At 36.2% G+C, this 21904-nt stretch overlaps 1 protein-coding gene across 1 annotated transcript in view; it reads right to left on the bottom strand.

The window, feature by feature from the left end:
* The window catches only part of Met (MET proto-oncogene, receptor tyrosine kinase), a 107652-nt gene that overhangs the window by 62470 nt on the left and 23278 nt on the right, over positions 1–21904 (bottom strand). Inside the window, exon 2 of the mRNA XM_042696004.1 lies at positions 13799–15015. Within this exon, the coding sequence (XP_042551938.1) occupies positions 13799–15001 (1203 nt within the window). The 5' untranslated portion in view covers positions 15002–15015. The remainder of the gene's footprint in view (positions 1–13798; positions 15016–21904) is intronic.

Below are 21904 nucleotides of genomic sequence, written 5' to 3'. Positions count from 1 at the left end.
CTATTTATTGTTGTAAATGGTATGACAGGAGTACACTAGTATGCTCAGATTTTTAGTGGAAATTTTCCCCCGTGACTAGCCTGGCACTTTGATCCCCTTAATCTCAACCTACTGTGTAGAGGATAGACATGAGCCACCTTGCCCAGCTATTGGTTAAGATGGAGTCTTGTGATATTTTTGCATGTGTTAGCAATCACACATGATTCTCCCTATATTTGTAGGAACTTGGCGAGCATACTTTTTTTTAAAAAAAGATTAAAAAAATAGTACAGTATTTGTGGGCCATACAGTGCTTGTAGCATATTTCATTTTTTTCTTTTGGTGCTTAATCCTTTAATAGTATAAACATCATTCTTTCTTGCAGAAGCAGACCATAGTTTTCCAACCATCACACATGCTTCTGCCTGTACTCCATCTTGAAGGCACTGTGCTCACAGGGAGACAAGAGATCAACACATAAAATTCCTCACAATGCAAAGTATGAAGCACCCAAATGACAGGTTTGTTCTGAAGACATTGCTCAGATAGTAAATGGGACAAGATGAGAAAAGGCATAAGACAGACATGGCTGACATAGCTGGAACCGCCTCATGGCAGTGGTAGAAAGTTGTGCTAGGACTTGACAGAAGTTGTATTAATGAAGAGATCATACTTGGTGTAGTGTGTATATATAGTTATGCAAGCGCACACAGACATAAATAAATATATAATCACCATCTTCTCAAGGAATCACTGGGATTCCAAAGACAGGAATTCTACATTGACATTGACTTTGGCCTTCCAAGTGTTAAAACTTTTGCTTCCTTATCATCATTTCCTAAGGTGAATCAGATGTAAGGCAGACTAAGCCCATGTGGTTTCAGTTAGCAGCCTTCATATTGTACTTCAATCACAGCCAGGAGTGACAGTGATTCACAAAGAAAATTGTTCCAACTGAGGCAAATTTTAATGCTGACTGCAAAGAGGTTTTCTGCTTTTCTCTATTTAGTTAACAGAAACAAAATTTTCATGTTCTTACCATAGAAAAATAAGAGATATTCTGAAGACACAACATAGATCACTATGTACTGGCAAACCCCCAAAATATGTTTCCTGAAGGTGGTAAGAACCATGAGACTAAGAGTGTCAGACTTGGTAGGAACAAGCTGATAAATGTCCAAGCATTGGAAAGCCAAAGGGAGCTACAAGATGGATGAAACAAGCGCCCTTCATCTGTATCCTAGTACACTGTTCAGGACCCTTAATTGTATTCTAGAGCAGCATTAACCCAACCATCAGCCCTTATCCCTCCTTTCCATTTTACCATGGGAAATTGTTCTTTTCTCTCTGTTTCTGAGCAGAATTGCTTAGAATAGGCAGAACCTTCCATCTGTGGGCAAGGTGGTCAAGATCCCTGATGTCTTAGTTCTCTTCTCCTCTTACTGCATTGAGATCTAGTTTAGGGAGGGTTCCTTATTTCAGGTGTCTGTGAAATGGCACAGCTGTGGAGGATAATCCTGCACTCACAGAAACAGTGGCACTGGTAAGTGTGCTACTTTTCCTTACCTCAAGGCTCATTTTGAATTTGCAGTCATATATTGGTGGTCTACAGTGAAAAATCTCTGGATTTAAAATGCAGATTTCAAAGGAGGCCCCTTCCCTTGCTACCAATGCTTGCTGAGGTAAATATAAACCACGTTGTTTCAAGCCTCTCTTCAAGGAACTATCCCTCACTTAACCCGAGCTCTGTGAAAATGTTTGAGAAAACCTTGAGGAACAAAGGAGCATTCTGTCTAAAGCCTTTTACTGGCTTTAATTCTGTTTTCCCGTTTTCAGGAAAACATAAAGCTCTAGAATCCTGGTCAACTCACCTTCCCTGTTTCTGTCCTTTCTTCTCCTTTACTTTTTCTTCAAATTTGTTCTTTAATTAATTTTCATTCCAAAACTGATCAATAGAGAAGGTGTTTGCGGTAGGGTGGGGGAGCAAGAGGCAATTGGGAATGGAACTTCCCAGTCTTTCTTCAGAGTTAATTTAAATCTTGGAAATTCCCCAAATCTGTAAATTAGTTTTCGGAGATCTTGGGGGGAAAGAATGGAACACTGTTATCTAAAATATTTTAACTAATCGACATTTTATTACACTAGTTAAAATATGGAGTTTTGCCTATACATCAATTTCTGTGTTTTTCTTTTTATTACATTTTGTTTGAAACATCAACTAATATTCATTCATCTGGTTAATATATATTTTGTTCAAACTAAGGTATTAGATAATGAGATATGGAAATAAAATCTGTATTCCAATTCTTTTAAATGGCTCAGAAGTGGTGAATGTATTAGAAGTAGAAGTGGTGAATGTATTACTATTGAAGGAAGTAAGAGATGTATAGAAATGATCAAAGAATGCCTCTGGCATCCTTAGTGAAATCTAGACTAGGGGTGGGGGAGGGAGAGAATATTTCCTAGAGGAGAGAAATGTTTCTGAAGAGTTTTAAAGAATAAAGTGTAAACTGGACAAAATGAGTCTTGAAAGAATCTGAGGCCAACCAAGAAACTGTCATGGGACGGTAGGGCTGTATGAGGAAGAGTCTTAGACAAGTCCTGGGGTGGGGGTTCGGCATCCGGTTCACTGTGCCTCAGCCACCTCATACCAGTGCTCAGAGCCACCTGCGTACACCTCTCTCTAGTTGTTGTTTCAGTGACAACTTGACATTGCCTTGGTGGAGGTCATTTATATGCCAGAAACTGGCGAACAGAGAGGATGGATTCAGAGAGAGATGTATTCTGCCACCCTCTCTTCAGAGTTAAATACTTACTATCACATACGTTGTGTGAGGGAGATCTAGGAGTTCATCAAGGCCACAGCAAGAAACTCCTAAGATAATCATACTAGCAAGAGAGCCTTTTACTCTGAAATTACTGAGGAGACATCAAAATATTTTAATACAGTTACACAAATAGGTTTGCTTTTGAGAAAGATTGATTTGTCTCCAATTCTGGAGACAAATAGAAGAATGAGAACAGAGCCAGGGTTATTTGACTCTTATTGACATTATTTTTTAATATACTAAAAACCCCCTCTGATTGTAGTAATAACATTTTCTGTTTCTGCTTTATGTGTATGTAAGAGAAATAAAGATTTATCTTATTTTTAATATTTTACGTATTTTTTAAAGATTTTTTAAAATGTGTATTTAACCAGGAAAAAAACACCCAGCTTTTATTTTGAAAAGGGGATAGAAGATTGTGCTAATGAAGAAGGCTGAGACAGGCTGAATGATTTCTTGGGACTATTAAATTTCTTGATTAAATAGATGGTGTTTGCACCCACACCAGCAGCTGGAGAAGGCGCTTAAGAAAGTCTTAAGTAAGACTAGAGCATGGAATGAGAATGTCAATATGGGTTAATGAATGAGAGAGGTTGTGTAAACTATTACTTAATCCCAGTCGAGGGCTTCCTGAGCCACTGGGGAACTGGGTTGGGATTGGCATCCAAGAGTAAGGTTAGAAGGAAACAGAGTATTAAGCAAACAATAGTTCACTTTAATTTGTGATATGCCTGTAGTCTAATGTATAAGGTGAAAGCCTGGCTAAGGGCGAGAGAGGTAAAATGAAGCTATGCTATCACTGCTGTTAAAATAATTGTCTACCCATTCACCAGAACAGAGATTTTTATTATACATTAACAGAGATTTGTTCCTTAACTAGTTCTTGAACCTTCAACTCAGAAAGCAGTAAATAAGGTTCTGTGAGTCTTAATAGCTGGTTCTAAGGACCAAGAGAATGTGGGGAAAGCCTTAATTTTTATTTCTGAAATATTAAGTGTTTTCTTTCCAAAGACTTCGTAATCCTTCACTGTGAGTTGATCTGCATTCAATTTGATTACCACTAGTGGCATAAGGTATCCAATTGTAGTTTAAACCATTGTCCCCTCAGACTCGGTGATAATCTGGAGGGTTTTTTGTTTGTTTGTTTGTTTGTCTTATTAAGGAACTTCCTTTTGTGAGGTGTGATGAAGTTCTGGCATACTTTTTTCTTTCTAAAATCTATAGTTATGCATCAAATATTGAACCCCAAACCTTCAATACTAAGAACATGTCTTCCTCTACAGAATTTACAAAAAGTACATTAGAGGAGAAGGCATGGGTCCACTTTAAAATGCTGCATGTCCCACCTGGAAACATGTAACTGATGTTCACGCTTTCAAAAATATTTGATTCTAAGACAGAAAATATTAGAATTAGTAGAAACTATCATAATGTGATACCAATTTTTAAGGTAACCATGTATTTTAGTCCTCTTTGTATATACCAAAAATATACTTTGACTTATTGATTTTAATTATATTTTAAAACTACTATTGTTGCACTTGCACACACATTGCTCAGTGTTTTATGAATTCTAACATACTCAATAGTAGGCCAGTAGCAGAGTTGACCTTGCATATTCTATGTCCAATATGACCCGAATCAATAGTTTATAAGTTAAGTGTAGTTTAATCAAATGTAAGAAACATTGCTTATATATATATTGATATTGGCGCTAGATAAACTCAGTATAAGTTGTGTTTCCTAAATTAGAAGTACTTCTCAATTTCCTCTGACTGTCACTGATTCTTGTTTATCATGATGCTGGTAACACAAGTTTATATTTAATCTACCATCAGACATTACATTCTATTAAAAATTCTTTTTACTTAACTCAGTTCCTTAAGCCCAGGATCATTTAATTTGACCTCATATTCACCTATATGATTGCGTTTGAGGACGTTCCCAGAATCTTGAATCCTCAGTTACTAATGAAAATATGAAGAAAAATAGTCTTTTTTTCTTCCTGGAGATTTTGTGTATCTTTTATATACACTACACTTTTGTAAACAATTGGTTACAGTCATGATTCTGGTTGCTTTACTGGAAAATAAAGTTCTTTACCTGTAATTATAGCCTTCAGGAAGAGGCAAGCCACGACCTCCCTGACTTGTAGGCACACGAACAAGCTCTGAAGATTAAATGCCCTTGGCATTCCCTTGGCAAACAACACTTCTTTCTTGGCCAAACAAAAGCAAACACAATGAACACACACAAAAAGGGTGAAGATTTCTTTCTTCTATGCTGACATATTTTTACACCTGCATTTCAAGTCTTTATAATTTGTGGAGATGACAAAAACAATGTTGTTTATGACCCATTCATAGAAGGGGATTTGAAAAACTTTACCAGGTATTTTTAGCCAAACACGTCCCTGATTCAGATGCTTCCTGTGTAAGTACATAGATTTCTTGTGGGGATTTTTTTAATGAAATAAAATCATCACTATTTATTGTCTAATGATCTATAAAGCATATGCCCTTGGACACTTTAAAATCATCTAGGTATTTGTATAATAACATAAATGTAAATGAACATGATTAATGTGAAAGAGAAAGATCAATGTGTGTGCAGCTAGGGATGAAGAACTTGGAATAAGACACAGAGCACACACTTGTACATTCAGTTAGTATTCACGAGGTCTTCATGAGCCCTCAAAACACTTGTCTCCCATTTGGCCTCTGGGCCACATGATTATCATGAGAAGGAAATGGACTATAAATGGATCCAATTGTGGAGAACACTGTGCAGATACAGAAAGATAATGTGGCTTGGGGCCACCTCCAACAATCCATTCCCTTGATATCTTATGATAGTCATGGTTTCAAAAGGGTTTATTTTGTGTATTCTTGGATTTGTATGGTTCTTTCTTGTGGGATTTACAGGTAACAGGACAATGCCTGCTACTCCCAAGAGAAACATATTCTGACAAAGAAGTTGATGATGTTGACATACAAGAAAGGAAGAGACAAGGAAGAAAAGGCTTGACCTAGTAAAAGAATTAAGCTATTTTCAAAGACACCAACTAACCTGATGGTCTACAAGAGGGAGTGATTCTAGGAAATGATGTCTTAGCTTCTACCAACCTACTTATTATCTTCCTTATACTAAATATCACTCAATGGAAGTAAATTAGTTAATTTAGAAATCAGATATGCAAAGATTAAACACGCAGAACTATTATTTTTACATTTAACATGTTAAAATATTAAATTCTCTCACATAATACTCCTTCTTGTGAGTTTTTCCTAAGTGTAAAATAGTAAGTTTTAATGGCCATAACCCATTTTAGAAAGCTAAAGTTAAATATAGCAGCTTCTACTTAAAATGTAAAGTTTATGAAGTGGGCAATGATTGCTAGTGTTTCCAATATTTGCTTTTTTATGGTTAAGTTTTTTATGATTAAGTTAACAGATTTAGATATTTCCTCTCATTTTTATTCACAATCTTTCTTTCCCTCACAAAGTGTAAGTTATCATGATGCTATTTCTTTATCCATGTGATTACTGTCACCTACAATATTCCATTGCTTCATAAAGACAAGTAACATCCATGCTCTGTTGGTTCACCATTGTTATACCAATAGGGTTAAGTACTCAATAAATAGCTGTTGAGTTTCTTGTTGGATCTTGGTTGCATGAATTAATCCTTTCATCTGTCCCTTGCTGAAAACAATGATTACAAGTAGTTGGTCATTTTGGGCACTAAATAAAATGGCTAGGTTTCTAGCACTTAGCTTAAACTAATAAGATGAAAGAACAAATCTGTAATGCAATTAGCTTAAAATAAATGGAAAATATTGCACATTTTATTGTCAAGATAATTTTTAGAGATATTCATTCTTGCTATTGACTGCCACTGCATTAGTGCTTGTAATCTGTTTAGTGCATTAGCACTAAATACTATTGATTCACTCAGAGCTTCCAGACCAATTTAATTTGCATTTTCCCATTTCCTGACTACCATGCTTCACCTATAGTTTTATTAGCAGGCTGGTTGCTAGATGCCAAGTGTTAATCAGATATTTTAAATTTAAAATAACACAAGAAAATTATATATACAGATTTCCACTTTTTGGCATGCAGGCATAAATTCTATGTAATTGTACAAAACAATCTGTATTTAGAGATGACAACAGAGCAAATTTAATGTTCTTAAAATCAGCTCTTGAAAAAGAATGCTTTTTAAAAATACTTTATTATCTTTAAGTAGTTTTACACAGGAGTTGCAGTCAACCAATCAGTTTATGAATACGGACGCATCTTGATTCATGTCAGCCTTTTCAATGTTCTCACCCATCCCTCCCAATCCACTCCTTCTTCACTTTTCTTAATTTTGTAGGAAATACATTGAATTTTGACTTCATTCTCTTCCCCATTCTTTTAAAATCCAAACCAACCTTAATCAATCATTTTATCTAGGGCACTATTTGAAGCAACATCTACCATTTCAATGACTTTGGGTTGACGAGTATTTTGGTGATTTATGCAAACAAGAAAATTGAAGTCCAATATTAATCTGAATTCAGAATGTATCTTTCTGGGTTATATTATATCTAAACCATCCTCCCTAGATGTGAACATGAAGAATAGTTAAAATAAACCATATCTTACACTATCATGCATTTTTTAGACAGTTTCTTTCTCCTTATTAAAGGGCTATCTTTGGACAGACACACTATCCACTTCAACATGAGCTTGGTTTTGGGGTGAGGCGCAATAAAATGCTTCTCTAAGGCAGACCTTAGCTTTTAGAATAAGAAGTCAACGTTGCTCAGCCAGTAATTCATATGCAAATTTGCCTGCCTGGAACATTTTAGCTAGGAAAAATATATAATTAGCAGATTGGAATGTATCCAGGATTCTAGAATCACTTAACAGCATTCCTGCCCCCTCCAAAAAAAAAATCAAGGGAGTTTAAATGACAAGAGTAGTTGAGCCTTGGGTTTCATTCATTTCCCTGATAAATGAAAACTCCACAGCCCTTACTGGACAGTGGAGAAGTGACTTATGGCACGTATCTGGGCACTTAGTCATTCTGAACTCCATGTGCCCAATGAGTCATTATCTGTGCCAATTCATGAATAAGCAACTGCAGAAATTCCTAGTGCCTTGCCTATCCTCATTTTGACACATCCTCATCTTTTCTTCTCCAAGTGAGATTAGGAACATAGGCCACTGAAAGACTGAAGTCTAATGGAAGGATGTTAATACCCCAAATCTGAAATATTACTCTGAACAAAAAATAGATGATTACATTATTATCAAAATGTATCCCATAAATCTCTAATCATAGAATGAATCAATGAAAATATATCTCTGTGACTAATGTTTTATTAGTACTTGGGCTTTCCAAAAGTTAACTAAAATTTGTATGTTTTTGCATAAATGCCTCATTGTTTGCATCAGATTTACCAGTAAGTCTTCATGTAGACATCAATAAGTTAAATAAAACTTAGGTCATATGGCCTGTTTTAAAAGACATTAAAAGCATTGGGATGTAGTTCAGGGGCAAAGCACTTGCCTAGCAATTGTAATGTCCTGGGTTGATGCCCAGTTCAAAAAATAAAAGGCAAACAATATGCAGTTAAAAATCCCAAACAAATAAAAGACACTAAGAAGAATGAAGGATTCATCTAAAATGTGGCATGGTTAACTTTTAATTATTCACACATGGGAGATTCTGTCAAGCCACAGGTAAAGCCTACCTACATTTTTGGTGAGTTTTATCTTTGACTATACTCTCTCACTGTTAGCTTATAAAAATATCCATCATCCCTTTGCTCTTATCTTTCTTGGGATGGACCTATGGATGAGCCATGTAAGGACTTATTGGGGTTAGCAGGAGGAAGGGTAAATAAAGGCAAGAGGAACTCAGGCATTCTCATTGTGCAATGTGAACGTGTTTTCTATCTATCAACCCTAGGGTGAGTGGTGAGCTCAGAGAGTATTACAAAACTGTGGAAAGAAATGGATTTTAAATTTCTCTTCATAGAATCAATGCAAAAAGTCACTTATTAAGGGATAGATAGCATGGAGAATTCAAGTAAGTCTCTGTCATTCCCTGACCATAGGTGAAAATAAAGTCCCATAAAGGGAAAAACCATAAAATGAAAATTAACAAATTTCTTCTTAGGTTTTTCTTTGGTTGTAGAAATATATCAAATTCTCCTACCTCCATCATTTTCCCTTTGGTGAGACTTTGCTTTTTGTAGCAATTATATTTGTCATAAGGCCAAGCTATTTAGTGTGTAGGTTTATAGGGCAGTCTAGTATCAAGAACAAAGACTCCACAATAACACTTTTCATATAAAACAATTTTTTCATTTCTGAGCACAGGAATAGCAACAATAACAAACACTTTGTAATTTGACTTCACATTTTTCATCCTTAATGCAAAATATAATCTATTGAGAGTGCTAGATTGTTTAAATAAGACATTCCAAATCAGTCTAATGTCAAGGATTTATTTGTAACATAGACTCCACATTTGCAGTTTAAAGAATGTGGGATATTATATATATATGGCCCATTAAAAGTTATAAATCTTTGTTTATTCTGCCAACTATTATGAGGCATGCCCTGAAGATGACAGATCAATAATGATTCTTGTGGGTTCCTGATGGAAGGCTGCAATTATTTTCTTCCATTACAACTTAAATATAACTTGATTTTACTCATTTATAATCTTTATAGTAATAATAAAGGCACATCACTGTTTATTTTTCTGCCTATTCCTATTATTCCTTGTTTGCATCTTTTTGGAATCTTGTTCTTATTGGAAAATTTCTCTGCTTTCTTCCTTTAACCTTGGTGCTTTGAAATGGGGATGGAAAATTACTACCTTAAGTTTCCTTTATTTTGAGAACCAGTTGGCTACTCTTTGCATTTGAGATTAAGTGATACTTAAAAACAAAGAAGTTTAATACAAATAACCTATGAGGTTGACTTCTTCTAAAGTTGCACTGTCTGAAAATTCTTAGTACATAACCCTAGCATTTTACAGTGCTACAGGTAGCTGGGCTTTTAAGTCATGGGATGAAGTAGAACATCTTTCTTCTCAACTGTTGTACTCGTTTTATTCAATTGTCTTCTTCTCCAGTCTTTAAATAACTCTATTATTCTTTTTTTGAAATATTATATCTGAAGAGGCATTAAGCTAATTAAGTTTTGTCCAGGTGGATCATTCTTAACAGGTAGGAAGGGAGGTGAATGAGCCTTATGACAAATAGGGCCAGAATATGCCTCTTGCAGGAAACAATATGAATAGCTTCTTTCCTTTTTGAAACACAAGCATTCTTTACAATAACAGTTACAATTTGTTATGTACCTGGGACTAAGTTAGGACTTTTTATGGACATTACTGTACTTATCCACTGAAAAATGAAGGAAGAGGGGTTCATAATATAAATAATGCTCTCATGGCTAGTCAGGTTGAAAACGGTACAACAGAACCTGGATCTCTGGATAACTTCCCATTTATTAGGACATATGGATTTCCAAAGAGCTAAATGGATAGTTACCATATTCTTCCAGGTACTTCATAGTCATTATCTCACATTTTCACTAACCCTGTACGTAGTTTTCTGCATGTTGCAGATGAAAACCACTGTCCAAAAGTTGGAATATTATGGCAGAGGTCACATAATTGATATGCAGCAATCTGGCCTATGTCTTGGCATGTCTTCCACCAAATTCCATGCTTTCCCATCTCAGTTAATCAATCACTGGTCACTAAGATGGCCAAGATGTAAAAATATATGTTACAAGTTTGTTTATCTTTCAAATAACTACATGGTAGAGACAACTTGATAATGGGACTACAAGAAAATAACATTATATGTTAACTATATTTTATTTTCAAAACCTCTTTTCATTTCAATTTTGATGAAAAATATTTCTAAAATGTTCTGTTGTAGTAAATATTCTATATCTTAGGGACAATCTCTTGGGAAATTTGGGGTTTAAAAATTCCCATGTTAGCATATTGGATAAAAATTGATTCTTATTTGTGTGAGGTTGAATTAATGTATTATTCTATTTTTTTCCTTGGACTTATATATGATTTGGAAATTGCAGTCAATCTTAAGAAAATTCATTGAATAGTTAACATCCGTCCATGAATAAAAGCAGTAAGAATTTATGTTTGTATGTATGTATGCATGCATGTATGTATGTATGTATTTCCCCTCTGTTTTTACAAAATTTCTGTATCATAGGGGTATTTTCTCAACTATTTTATTTTGGATAATAATGTTTGGATAGGTAATATGTCTTATCCTTAAAACAACTCCAATCAATACTAGTTTAGGATGTCTATAGAGGTTCCCCATGAATGGGGAAAAGGGCAGGGAAGTCACTAAAGACAAATGTAACAGTTATTGTGAGTGTACGACTTCCTAATACTTAGAAGTGATTCTTTTAATCAAAGTTATTCTTAATCAAAGCAACATGGAAAATGCTCACATTGTGAAAAAGAGCATATTTTTATAGAAGGACTAATATGGTGAACACTTGTTTTACATGGATGGGTCGTAGCTTAAGTTTCAAGAAAAAGCACTTATAACATAGAGTGAGGATGATGCTCTCTGGAAATTATCATATGATTTAAAAGAGGGACCTATGTGCTGTCATTAATATAAGTTGGTGTGGATAGTTTGCATACATTCATGAACTGTTGCGGGTGGAAAAAGCAGCAAAAAATAATTATACCTTAGTAAGGTGGGCCTGATATACCTGTTGGACCTCTACAATGTAAAGTACCTTCTCCTGGAACTCTTTGTTTGATCCTAGGAAGAAAAGGATGAGGAGCTGGAAAGTGGTCAGAAAGCCCCTCTAGGAGGGTAATGTTCATACACTGAGCTAAGGTAGAAGCCTACAACAAATGTATTGCCATTTTTTTTAAAGCTTATCCAAAGAATATGAGGCTCTCTGTGCAGTGTTAGAGAAGTTAATAACAAAACTGCCCTATGAGTGTCTAGTCTCCCAACTTCACCCCAAAATAAAAACTCAGTTCCAAGTTATTATTAGAAGGGCCATCTGATAGGAAGCCAAGTTAATCTGCCAAGACAAAATGGAGTCATTCTTACTGCTTAAGACCTTGTAACAGGTTCAGTCTTGTAAATCATTTTGTTTTTGTGTGATGAATGTTCTTGTTGCTTTTGTTTTAAGACAAAGTGGGAGAGGTCATGTACTGATTATTGAAATACTCCTAGGTCTTTCTGTGGCACTGTGATAGGAAAAAGGAGGCTAGGCATTGTCTCCTTCCCAGAAGAATTTTGATGTTTAGTAACTAGAGAAGACAAACAGGCAAAGAAAGAAAGGACGTTTGGAGGTATTTGTCTTTATGGAATTTGGCCAGTGCACAATTTGGCTTCCCTTGTAAGAAGACTGAGTTGGCAAGTTTCATCTTGTTTCCCACAGAATTTTTTGTGATTGGAGTGATAATGATTTCAGGTGTGGCATTTGGGGCATTTTTTTTTTACCTCTCCTGCTGGGTATAACTGGCCTGCTATTTATTGGATAATCCTGCCTCTTTGTTCCCCTTGGAAATAAGAAAGCCAAAGGGGTAAGATAAAGTTCAGACATATTTTGAGAGTTCCTAGAATCAACAAGAACTTCTACATCTGTGAGCTGAAATGTATAAAATAAAACAATGAGTTAAGGTATTAACAAGCCTTTGTAGCGCCAAATCTTTTCTAATAATTTGCAGACATAAAGAGCAATGTCATATACTGTAGAAGCTGCGGATGAACTTCTAAGGGGCCCCTTTGAAACCAGTGTACCTGAAGTAGCTTACTGGATGCAGGAAACGTGTTTTCTCTAAAATGTCATTTATTACACTTTTGTTTCCTAATCCCAGATTTCTGAAGGTCATTTTGCTTCCTTTCCTTCTTTTCTATTTCCTAGTGAAGAAGGGAATAGCATTATGAAAAACTCAATTTCTCCTTGCAGAGTCTGTAGCATATTAAACATAGGCAGGGAAAAGGTCCTAGCTGGGATATATGTAAATGGATGTTATGCATATTCATAGACTTTGTAGGGGAATAGGAAAGTTTTGTATTTTAATTCATCAAAAAATAAATTGATTCTCAGAAGTACTTTCTTAGCTTCACAAAAACATTGATTGACATTTCCTTTTGGGGAAATATCTCAGACATTTCAGCAAAAATCAGCCACATTTTTCTGAATTTATATGCCGGAAAGATTTCTCAGAAAAAAATACACACTTTATCTTATGGAAGAAATATTTAAAGCTACTTGGGAAGTAGAGGCAAGAAAATCATGAAATTCAGGCCAGTCTGGGCAAAATTAATAAGGTTGGTGGTATAACTCAAGTGCTAACCTGTGTAAAGCCCTGGGCTAAACTTACATTACTGTTAAAAAAATAGCATACTTTTTCCTGCTTGCAATATTGACCTTTAGTTATGAAATTAAAAAGTGCTAGAGTGAGACACGTTTCCAAAATCAAGTCATCTTTATAAAAGTGATAGTATTTCTTTAGTTGTGATCACTAATGGTCTTTACATTAGGAAACACAGCCTGGCCCATATGTGCTAATCTGGGTTCAAGATAACAATTCCTAAGGCCACAATGTACTGCCAGTTTGCTGCTTTTCCTCTGGCACCAGTGATCAAATGATCAACAGGAAAAAAAAATCCTCTGTTTCTAGATGGTAGATTTTCCTGTATTTAAATCAAAGCACCAAGAGTTTCCCTAACACTTCCTGTGAAAATAACATTTCATATAAGTACATACAATCATCAATCCTAAAAGGCAAAAATGTAAACTGCAGACATACAGATGCAAATTGTAAAAATACTTTTTTTGTTTTAGTTACATTAATTTCTTAGAATATGATTTAGTTGTGAATGTAAATTCAATTGCTAACTTTTCTTAACCTTGGTCTCTTTGAACTTCATAATTTGTAATTGAAGAACCACTGTGACTTACCCTATTAAAGCAGTGCTCATGGTTGGGTCCATAAAAATGTTGGAGACATCTCACATTGTTTTTGTTGACAATCTTGTTGAAGAATTCATTGACATATTTGATAGGGAATGCACAGACGGCAGATCGATTCATTGGTTCAGCAGAATCTGGCTTGCTTTGTGCAAACACCCCATACAGAATGTCATCATTCGGGCTGGCTCCTATTTGCTTTGCAAGATTGGCCCCAGGCTTACTGATATATGCAGCTTGAAGGATATTAAACACTTCTTCCCTTGTGGATCTCTTTCTTCTCTTTTCTGTGAGAATGCACTCCAGAGGCATTTCCATGTAGGAGTGCAATCCAGAGTCTACAGAGCAGAACCTGATTATTCTCGTGTGAAAAGTCTGAGCATCCAGGGTTTCCTTTTGAACCGTCAGAAAGTAAATAAAATGGTTACTTTCAAAGGCGTGTATGTACTTAATGGGATAAGAATCTCGAAACTCGGGCAAAACGTCAATGTAGGACTGGTCTGTCAAGAACTTAAAACCATCTTGAGTTTCCTTTAGTCTCCTAACTGATATAGAATGCAGTGAATGATCGGGAAGGTAAGAAGAATTTAAAGTATTGCCCACAAAGAAGTTGATGAACCTGTCCTTTACAGACAGGAGAACTTTGGCTCCCAAGGGGCTCACCACACAGTCTGGACACTGGCTGGGCTCTTCATCCACTTGTGGGGAGAACATGCAATGGACCTCTGATTGTATGTCCGCAGTGTTCTTAGGTGGAAGGACATGTCGCTGGCAGGTCCCTCTGTGGACGCTACCACAGCTAATGAGCTGGTCATCATAGTATGTGTCCACAAGCAAAGCCATGTTGATATTATCTTTCCAAATGCCCCCTGATAAATTGGCTTTGCTGCTGCAGTCTTGACATGGAAAACAATCTGGGTGTTCCAATACAGGCCCAGTCTTGTATTCAGCCACCTTCTGAAGGTCTTTGTCATTCAAAACATAAATGTAGTTAGTGGCCCCGAGGTAAATATGATGCCCATGCAGAACAACATTCTGGATGGGCATTTCTGTCGTGAAGTTGGGAAGCTGGTACTTCATGTTCACATTCATCTCAGACTTGACTAAGGCTTCTTTACACTCCCCAGTGCTCCTCTGCACCAAGGTAACCAACAGCACAAGGATGCCAGGTGCAAGCACAGCAACGGCCTTCATTGTGACAAGTGGATCTGCCAAAACATGCACAAGGTGAGAGCAGTTTAGTTAGTTGTCATTAGAAACAAAGAGGAGAAAATGGAAAGAACTACCCTGGTGAAACTCTCAGAAGCAACACTTTCTAATTGGAAGTTTTACACAGAATGCAAACAACAGCCTCTAGCTAGCTTCACATAAAGATGCATTGTGTGGCTGGGCATGACTCTACATAGTTTAATTTTAGAAGTCAAGCCATGAACGAGTAATTTTAGAGAACCATTATGAGATGCAAACAATGTTCTGTATTAAGGTCCATGAAGCAACTAAGTGAGACTCATTCAGCAGTGAAATAAGAAGCATAGCAGGAAACAATAGAAATAAGAAACATAGCATAGAAATAAAATTCTTAACCCCTTGCTGATGGTTTAATGTGGATTCATATCTGTGGCTAATGACTAGGTTCATACTTAAACTTTGTTGGTTAGTCAAGGAAAGGAACTGTGGTTCAGATTCATTTATTCTAGAAATCACAGCAGGCATTGTTTCCTTGGGAGCATGTAGAATTACCAGGCTAAATTTAGCTTGCTTTTGGAAGAAAACAATCATAAATTCTAGAAGCAATATGATCACATGCTGTTTATAGGATTTTGTATGCAGAGGAAAGGTATGGTTATGATTTGGCCATAGTTAACCTATTGTTTCAGATGGACAAATGCTTAATGAAAGATTACTGGGACTTCAAACAGCAGGCTCAAAAATATATAAAAGAAAACATAATCTTCAAAATTAAATCTTAGACATACTTCTCAGTAAAAAACAACATATTGTTCATTACCAAGTCAAAAAGCTATTAGTAAAAAGAACATTAGTATAACATTCCATTGTATGAACATGGACAATACTTTAAACATGACTGGATTTGTTGTTCTGCTTTTAAAAATTTCAGGTGTACCAAGTTCTAAACAGGTAAGTTCTTCTAAGTAGTAGCACACAGGGTAGTATGCTGAAAAAGAGAGGTCTGAGAATGAAGGAAAATAGCACACCCTCCCTTCCTTCCTTCCTTCCTTCCTTCCTTCCTTCCTTCCTTCCTTCCTTCCTTCCTTCCTTCCTACCTTCCTTCCTTCCTTCCTTCCTTCCTCCCTCCCTTCCTCCCTTCCTCCCTCCCCCCTCCCTCCCCTCCTTCTTTTCTTTCCTTATTTTTAAAGAAAATCATTCTGACAGGATAAAGTGATCCTCTAAAATCATATTAGGTATCTGGAGGTTACTGGCTCACTGTTATTCTACTATTCAGGAAGCTGTGATCTTGAGGGTTATGGCTCAAAGATAGCTTGGACAGAAAAGTCCTGGAGACTCCAACTAACAAAAAGTCAGGGCTAGAGGCATAGCTCAAGTGGTAGAGAACCAGCTGAGCAAGCAAACTCAGCAAGTGTGAGACATTGAGTTCAAACTTCAAACCCCAGTATCAAACAACTAAAGTGTCTTAAGAATTGGACACTTTAATCAAAAGGTCATGGAAAGTCATTGAAGGAGCCTGAGCTGGAGCGTCAGATCTCTAAAGTTTTACTCTGAGAAGACTGATTTGAAAGCAAGACGGCCTGACACAGGAATCAGACAATGGAATCACCACCTGCCCAGCTCTTATTACAGCTAATCATGAACCAATAAGAGATAGAACCAAGATGTTAGCCTCTTAGAACAAGAAGAAACTGATGACTGAGAGTCATATCTAAATAAGTAAGATTTGTTTCCTAACTGGGTTTCTACAAGAGAAAAACAATCATCTGAAGACAAGTAAAACAAGCTACACCACCTGAGTAAGCCAGCAATTGGAAGTTAGGCTAAAGTTATAAATTTTAAACATGTTGGAGTTGATAGGCTGGCAGGAAATTAGTCGATGCTTTACTACAGTAATGGTCAGTAGATTTCACATTATTTGTCAGGAAGCAGGTGCCTGGAATAAATAAAGTTATGAGTAGACAGAGAAAGCATTTATGCCAAGGACTAGAGGTGAATAATAAGAAAGATTCTGAGGAGAAGCTTACTGGGAAAGTAACACAGCTGATCCTGGACAAGGGAACATCTGTTCTGGGCAACACAGTGGCAAATAGAATTCAGAACTCAATCTTGGTGAAGTAATTAGGAATCTAGTTGGAGTAGAAGTAAACTTTGATCCATTTTGAAGTGAGGTTGTACAAGGTTGATATATAAGGATCTAGTTTCAGTTTACTGCATGTGGATATCCACTTTTGCCAGCACCATTTGTTGAAGAGGCAGTGTTTCTTCCAGCCTATATTTGTTGGCTCCCTTATCGAATATTAAATGGCTATAAGTCTGTGAGTTTATTTCTGGGTCTTCTATTCTGTTCCATTTGTCTCCAGGCCTGTTTTTGTGCCAGTACCAAGCTGTTTTCATTACCATGCCTCTGTAAGAGAGTTTGAAGTTTGGTATTGTTATTCCTCCAGCACTGCTCAGCCTGCTAAGGAATGCTTTTACTATTCAAGGTTTTTTGTTGTTTCATATGAACTTTTGGATTGCTTTCTCTATATCATTGAAGAATGATGTTAGGGTTTTGATGGGCAACAGTAGAGGAAACACGAGGGCCTCTAGGCATAGGTAGAAATCTGAATTTGTACAGCAAATCAAAGAAAGATAGGATAAATGGGACTGTGTCAAACTAAAAAGTTTCTGTAGAGGGAAGGATATAACCAACAAGCTAAATAGACAGCCTACAAAATGAGAGACTATTTTATCCAGCTATACATTAGACAATGGCATAATATCTAGAATATACAGACAACTTAAAAAAATTAACTCCCCCTCCCAAAAAAACTCCCAACAATCCAATCAGTAGATGAGCTAAAATGGTTTTTCAGAAGAAGATGTAAAAATGGCCAATAGACACATGAAGTAATGGTCAACCTCTCTGGTCATAAAGGAAATGCAAATCAAAACAGCATCAAAATTCCACTTCTGCAGTTAGAACTGCCATTATCAAGAAAACAAATAACAGATTCTGGTGAGGATGTGGACAAAAGGAAACCCTAATACTGCTGTTGATGGGAATGTAAACATGATCAACCACTGTGGAAATCAGTGTGGAGGTTCCTCAAAAAATTAAAAACTGAACTGCCCTCACATCCAGCAATTTTACTCCTGGGCATTTACCCCAAAGACTACAAACCAGAGTACAATAAGCCCACCAGCACAACTATGTTTATTGTTGTACTAGTCACCATAGCCAAAGTCAGAATCAGTCTCTCAGTGAACTAATGGATTAAGAAAATGTGATACACCCCCCCCCCCACAATATAATTTTATACATTCATTAGAAAGAACAATATTGTAGGGCTGGGAAGGTGGCTCAGTGGTAGAGTGCTTGCCTTGCATGCATGAGGCCCTGGGTTCGATTCCTCAGCACCACATAAGCAAAAAGAAAAAAGCCGGGAGTGGTGCTGTGGCTCAAGGGTAGAGCGCTAGCCTTGAGCTGAAGAGCTGAGGGACAGCGCCCAGGCCTAGAGTTCAGGCCCCATGACCGGACCAAAAAAATAAAAAAAAAATAAAAAGAAAGAATAATATTGTAATTTTGGAAAGGAATGAAAATAATTATGTTACATGAAATAAGTCAGACTCAGAAAAACAAAGGATCTATGTTTTCCCTTATCTATGGCAGTTAGATTTAGCTTACAAAGACATAAGTAAATACATTGAGTAGTATGCAAGTATATGTAGAAATATTAACTTAAACATGGTATATTCAATGGAGTTCTCAAATAATGCAATTTCTTAGAAAGGCAAAAATCAGAGTTCAGCAAAATAAAACATCAATAAGCAAGCACTTGAAAGGAATGCAGTGGAGTAAAGAGGAAAGGGATAGACAAATTAAGAGGAAGAGAGGGGGAAATGCACAAAAATTCAATGTATAGCCTACAAAATTAGGAAGAATCAGGGAAAGAGTAGGTAGAGGAGGATGGGTGAGAATGTTGAAAGGCATGACACTGACCAAGAAATATTGTATTCACAAACTGCTTTGTTAACTGGCAACTCCTTTGTACAACTACTTAAAGATAATAAAAATTTATAAAAGAAGTATATAGATTTGATGGCTAAATGAAGAATAGAATGTTTATTGAGGAATAGGTGAAAGAAGAGGTAGCAAATCCACAGAATTCACACACATTAAAGAATATAGTGATCCCTGAAAGCATGGTCTTAGAAGAGACCCTCTTCAACAAATGGTGCTGAGAAAACTGGATAGCCACATGCAGAAAACTGAACCTAGATCCTTATATATCATCTTATATCATCTTGCACCAGCATCAATTCAAAATGGATCAAAGACCACAATGCAAGACCTGAAATCATGAAACTATTAAAGGAAAGAGTAGCGGAAACATTGGAACTCCTTTTCACAGGTAGAATCTTTGTGTGTAAAGATCCAGAAGCATAACAAAGCATTTGAAAGACTTGATAAATTGTATTGCATCAAACTTGCATGTTTAAAACTCAGTCAAGAATAACTTAAAAGTTTCTGCATGACAAAGGACATAGGCAATAAGCTAAAAAGACAGCCTACAGGATGAGGGAAGATTTTTGAAAGCTATACATTTTAAACAAGAGACTAATATCCAGAATATATAGAGCTTAAAACATTAAACATTCAATAAACCAACCATCCAATTAATGAATGGGTTAATGACTTAAAGGAAAAATAGCCAATAGACAAATGAAGAAATACTCCATATTTCTAGCCAGAGGAAATGCAAATCAAATCAGCAATGAGCATCTTTGTACAGTTTTTCCCGTGGAATGATGAGAATAAAGAATCCAGTCAGTCTTTAAAAAAAGAATATAATGAAAGAAAGAAGGAAGGTTGAGGTCATTGGGACATCAAGAGCCAATATTGGACAGAATAATAGAAACAGGTGGAGGTCTCAGAAGGAGGATATGGATCATCCACATGGAAGCTTGTTGTTGACTTTCAAAAGAGTAGTTTCAGAGACTTTAATCATGTTATCAAATGTTCAAATGCAAAGGATTGTGTGATGAGGAAGCAGAATATTTGCCAAAGGTAAAACAAGCAAAAGATAAGAACATAGTCACACAGAGTGTATTCTTAAATTGTACAAAGCATCTATGCTTATTTATAGGACCTCTCTTCTTCCTAACACTGATCTGGTGTCTACATGGTACAAGGTACCTTTCTTTGGGAAATCTCCGACACTTAACAGAGGCAATGGGTGAACAGACAGCTATGTGAATGAAGATGAAGGGAGACCAATCAGATTGGAAATGATGCTACAACTGAATTTTCAAGAAAGGTAAGTAAAGACGGAAATTCCTAGCAGGCAAAGCTGTTTGTGCAAAGATATATGGTATGGGCAGGAGAATAGTAAGTAGTTGATCCTGGAAAACCAAGTAAAACTAACATAAATGAGAGATAAAATTGTTGGAACATTATTCTAAAGGAGAAGGAAATAACATAAACTTCTCAATTATTGTAATATGCCTGAAACCTAACAGTAAGAGATGAAACATTGAATAAAAATGCAAAAACTTCGAGGGACTCCATGACCTCAGTGTTCAAAACATAAGTGAGCACACATGATTATCAGTTGTAAGCAATGTATACAAGGGAGGAACTTCAGGTGGAGGAAGAGGTTTAGGAAAACTACAACAGGGCATGAAAACTGAGGTCAGGAAGAAGTGAAAGGAGAGCTATGTGGGCTACTTTAAGCTCTGAGACTCCTTTAAGATAAGATAAAATGTGTTGTGACTTCATCTTCACATTATGAAAGATAGAACTAACCGGGACAGACAGTCAAGGACATTATGATCTTCAGGGTATAAACTGTATGCAGAGGCCTTTTATTAAGGTATGTAACAGTATCATGTTACGGATACAGGTTTTGAAGTGGTAAGTAAGCAAAGTTGGCAAACTAAAGATGAACCAGAGGGCAAAACAGTTTCAGTAAGGACAATCACCAAAAGAGGTATAAACCATATAATAATAAAAATAACAGTAGAAGGCATTGAGTGTTTACCACATGCCAGGCATTCCACTAAACCCTCTGATTTGTCTTCAAAAATACCCTGTGGAAAAGGGTTATTATCTTCCTCTTCTGGATGAGCAAGCTTGTCAGAAGTCAGAGTTAGATCCAGAACTCAATTCCATGTCTGACAGACAGGAATTCATTTACACTCCTAAATGCTTCATTAATGCGGGACTAGCCTTCTCAACTCGGACAGAATACAACTGGAGCAGAAGTTAGACAATCAGACCTCTGACACTCTCTCTTCTCTTTCTAGCTATGTAACTTCAGGTCACAGTCCCAGGGTCCAGAATGCTCACATGATTGTTATAAGTATGGAAAAGAGATCTCAACTCTGAAAGCATTTTAACTGTTTCAAACTGTATATAAATGCAGGGAGTTGTTTTTGCTATTTTTACACATAATTCTCTCTCTCTCTCTTTTTGAAGTGCCATCAAGGAAAACAGAATAAAACAAAAATGAATTAGGGATAAATTATCCTATTAGTGAAATACTAAATGTTCTTGTCAATATGGTATACATCAGTGTATCTTTCAAAATAAGGAACATTAGTCTAATTAATAATTTATTACCATGTTTTTCCCTAGAAAATATAATAAAAAGGAAGTAAATGAACCATTACTGCCAAAAGGAAGTTAAAACAACATGACAACCAATTTGCATCTTAGCTGATAACCATTAATACAGTGCAGACTGTGAATGACTTTTATTTTTCTCTTCTAGGGTCTTGATGGAGTGTTCAAAATTATCTTTTTGAATGTGCTATTATATTAAGTTATGTCTTAAGATTGATAAGTAAATCACATACTGCACTAAATCTTAATTAGCTAGAATCCAGGAAATGTACAATTAAATGGCCCTTTTGTTATCTCAC

Source organism: Dipodomys spectabilis, unplaced genomic scaffold (assembly GCF_019054845.1).
Source record: "Dipodomys spectabilis isolate Male_0828 unplaced genomic scaffold, ASM1905484v1 ptg000197l, whole genome shotgun sequence".
In the NCBI taxonomy this organism is placed as follows: domain Eukaryota; kingdom Metazoa; phylum Chordata; class Mammalia; order Rodentia; family Heteromyidae; genus Dipodomys; species Dipodomys spectabilis.
Note: the sequence above shows the minus strand (reverse complement) of the source record. Positions and strands in the feature narration are given on the sequence as shown.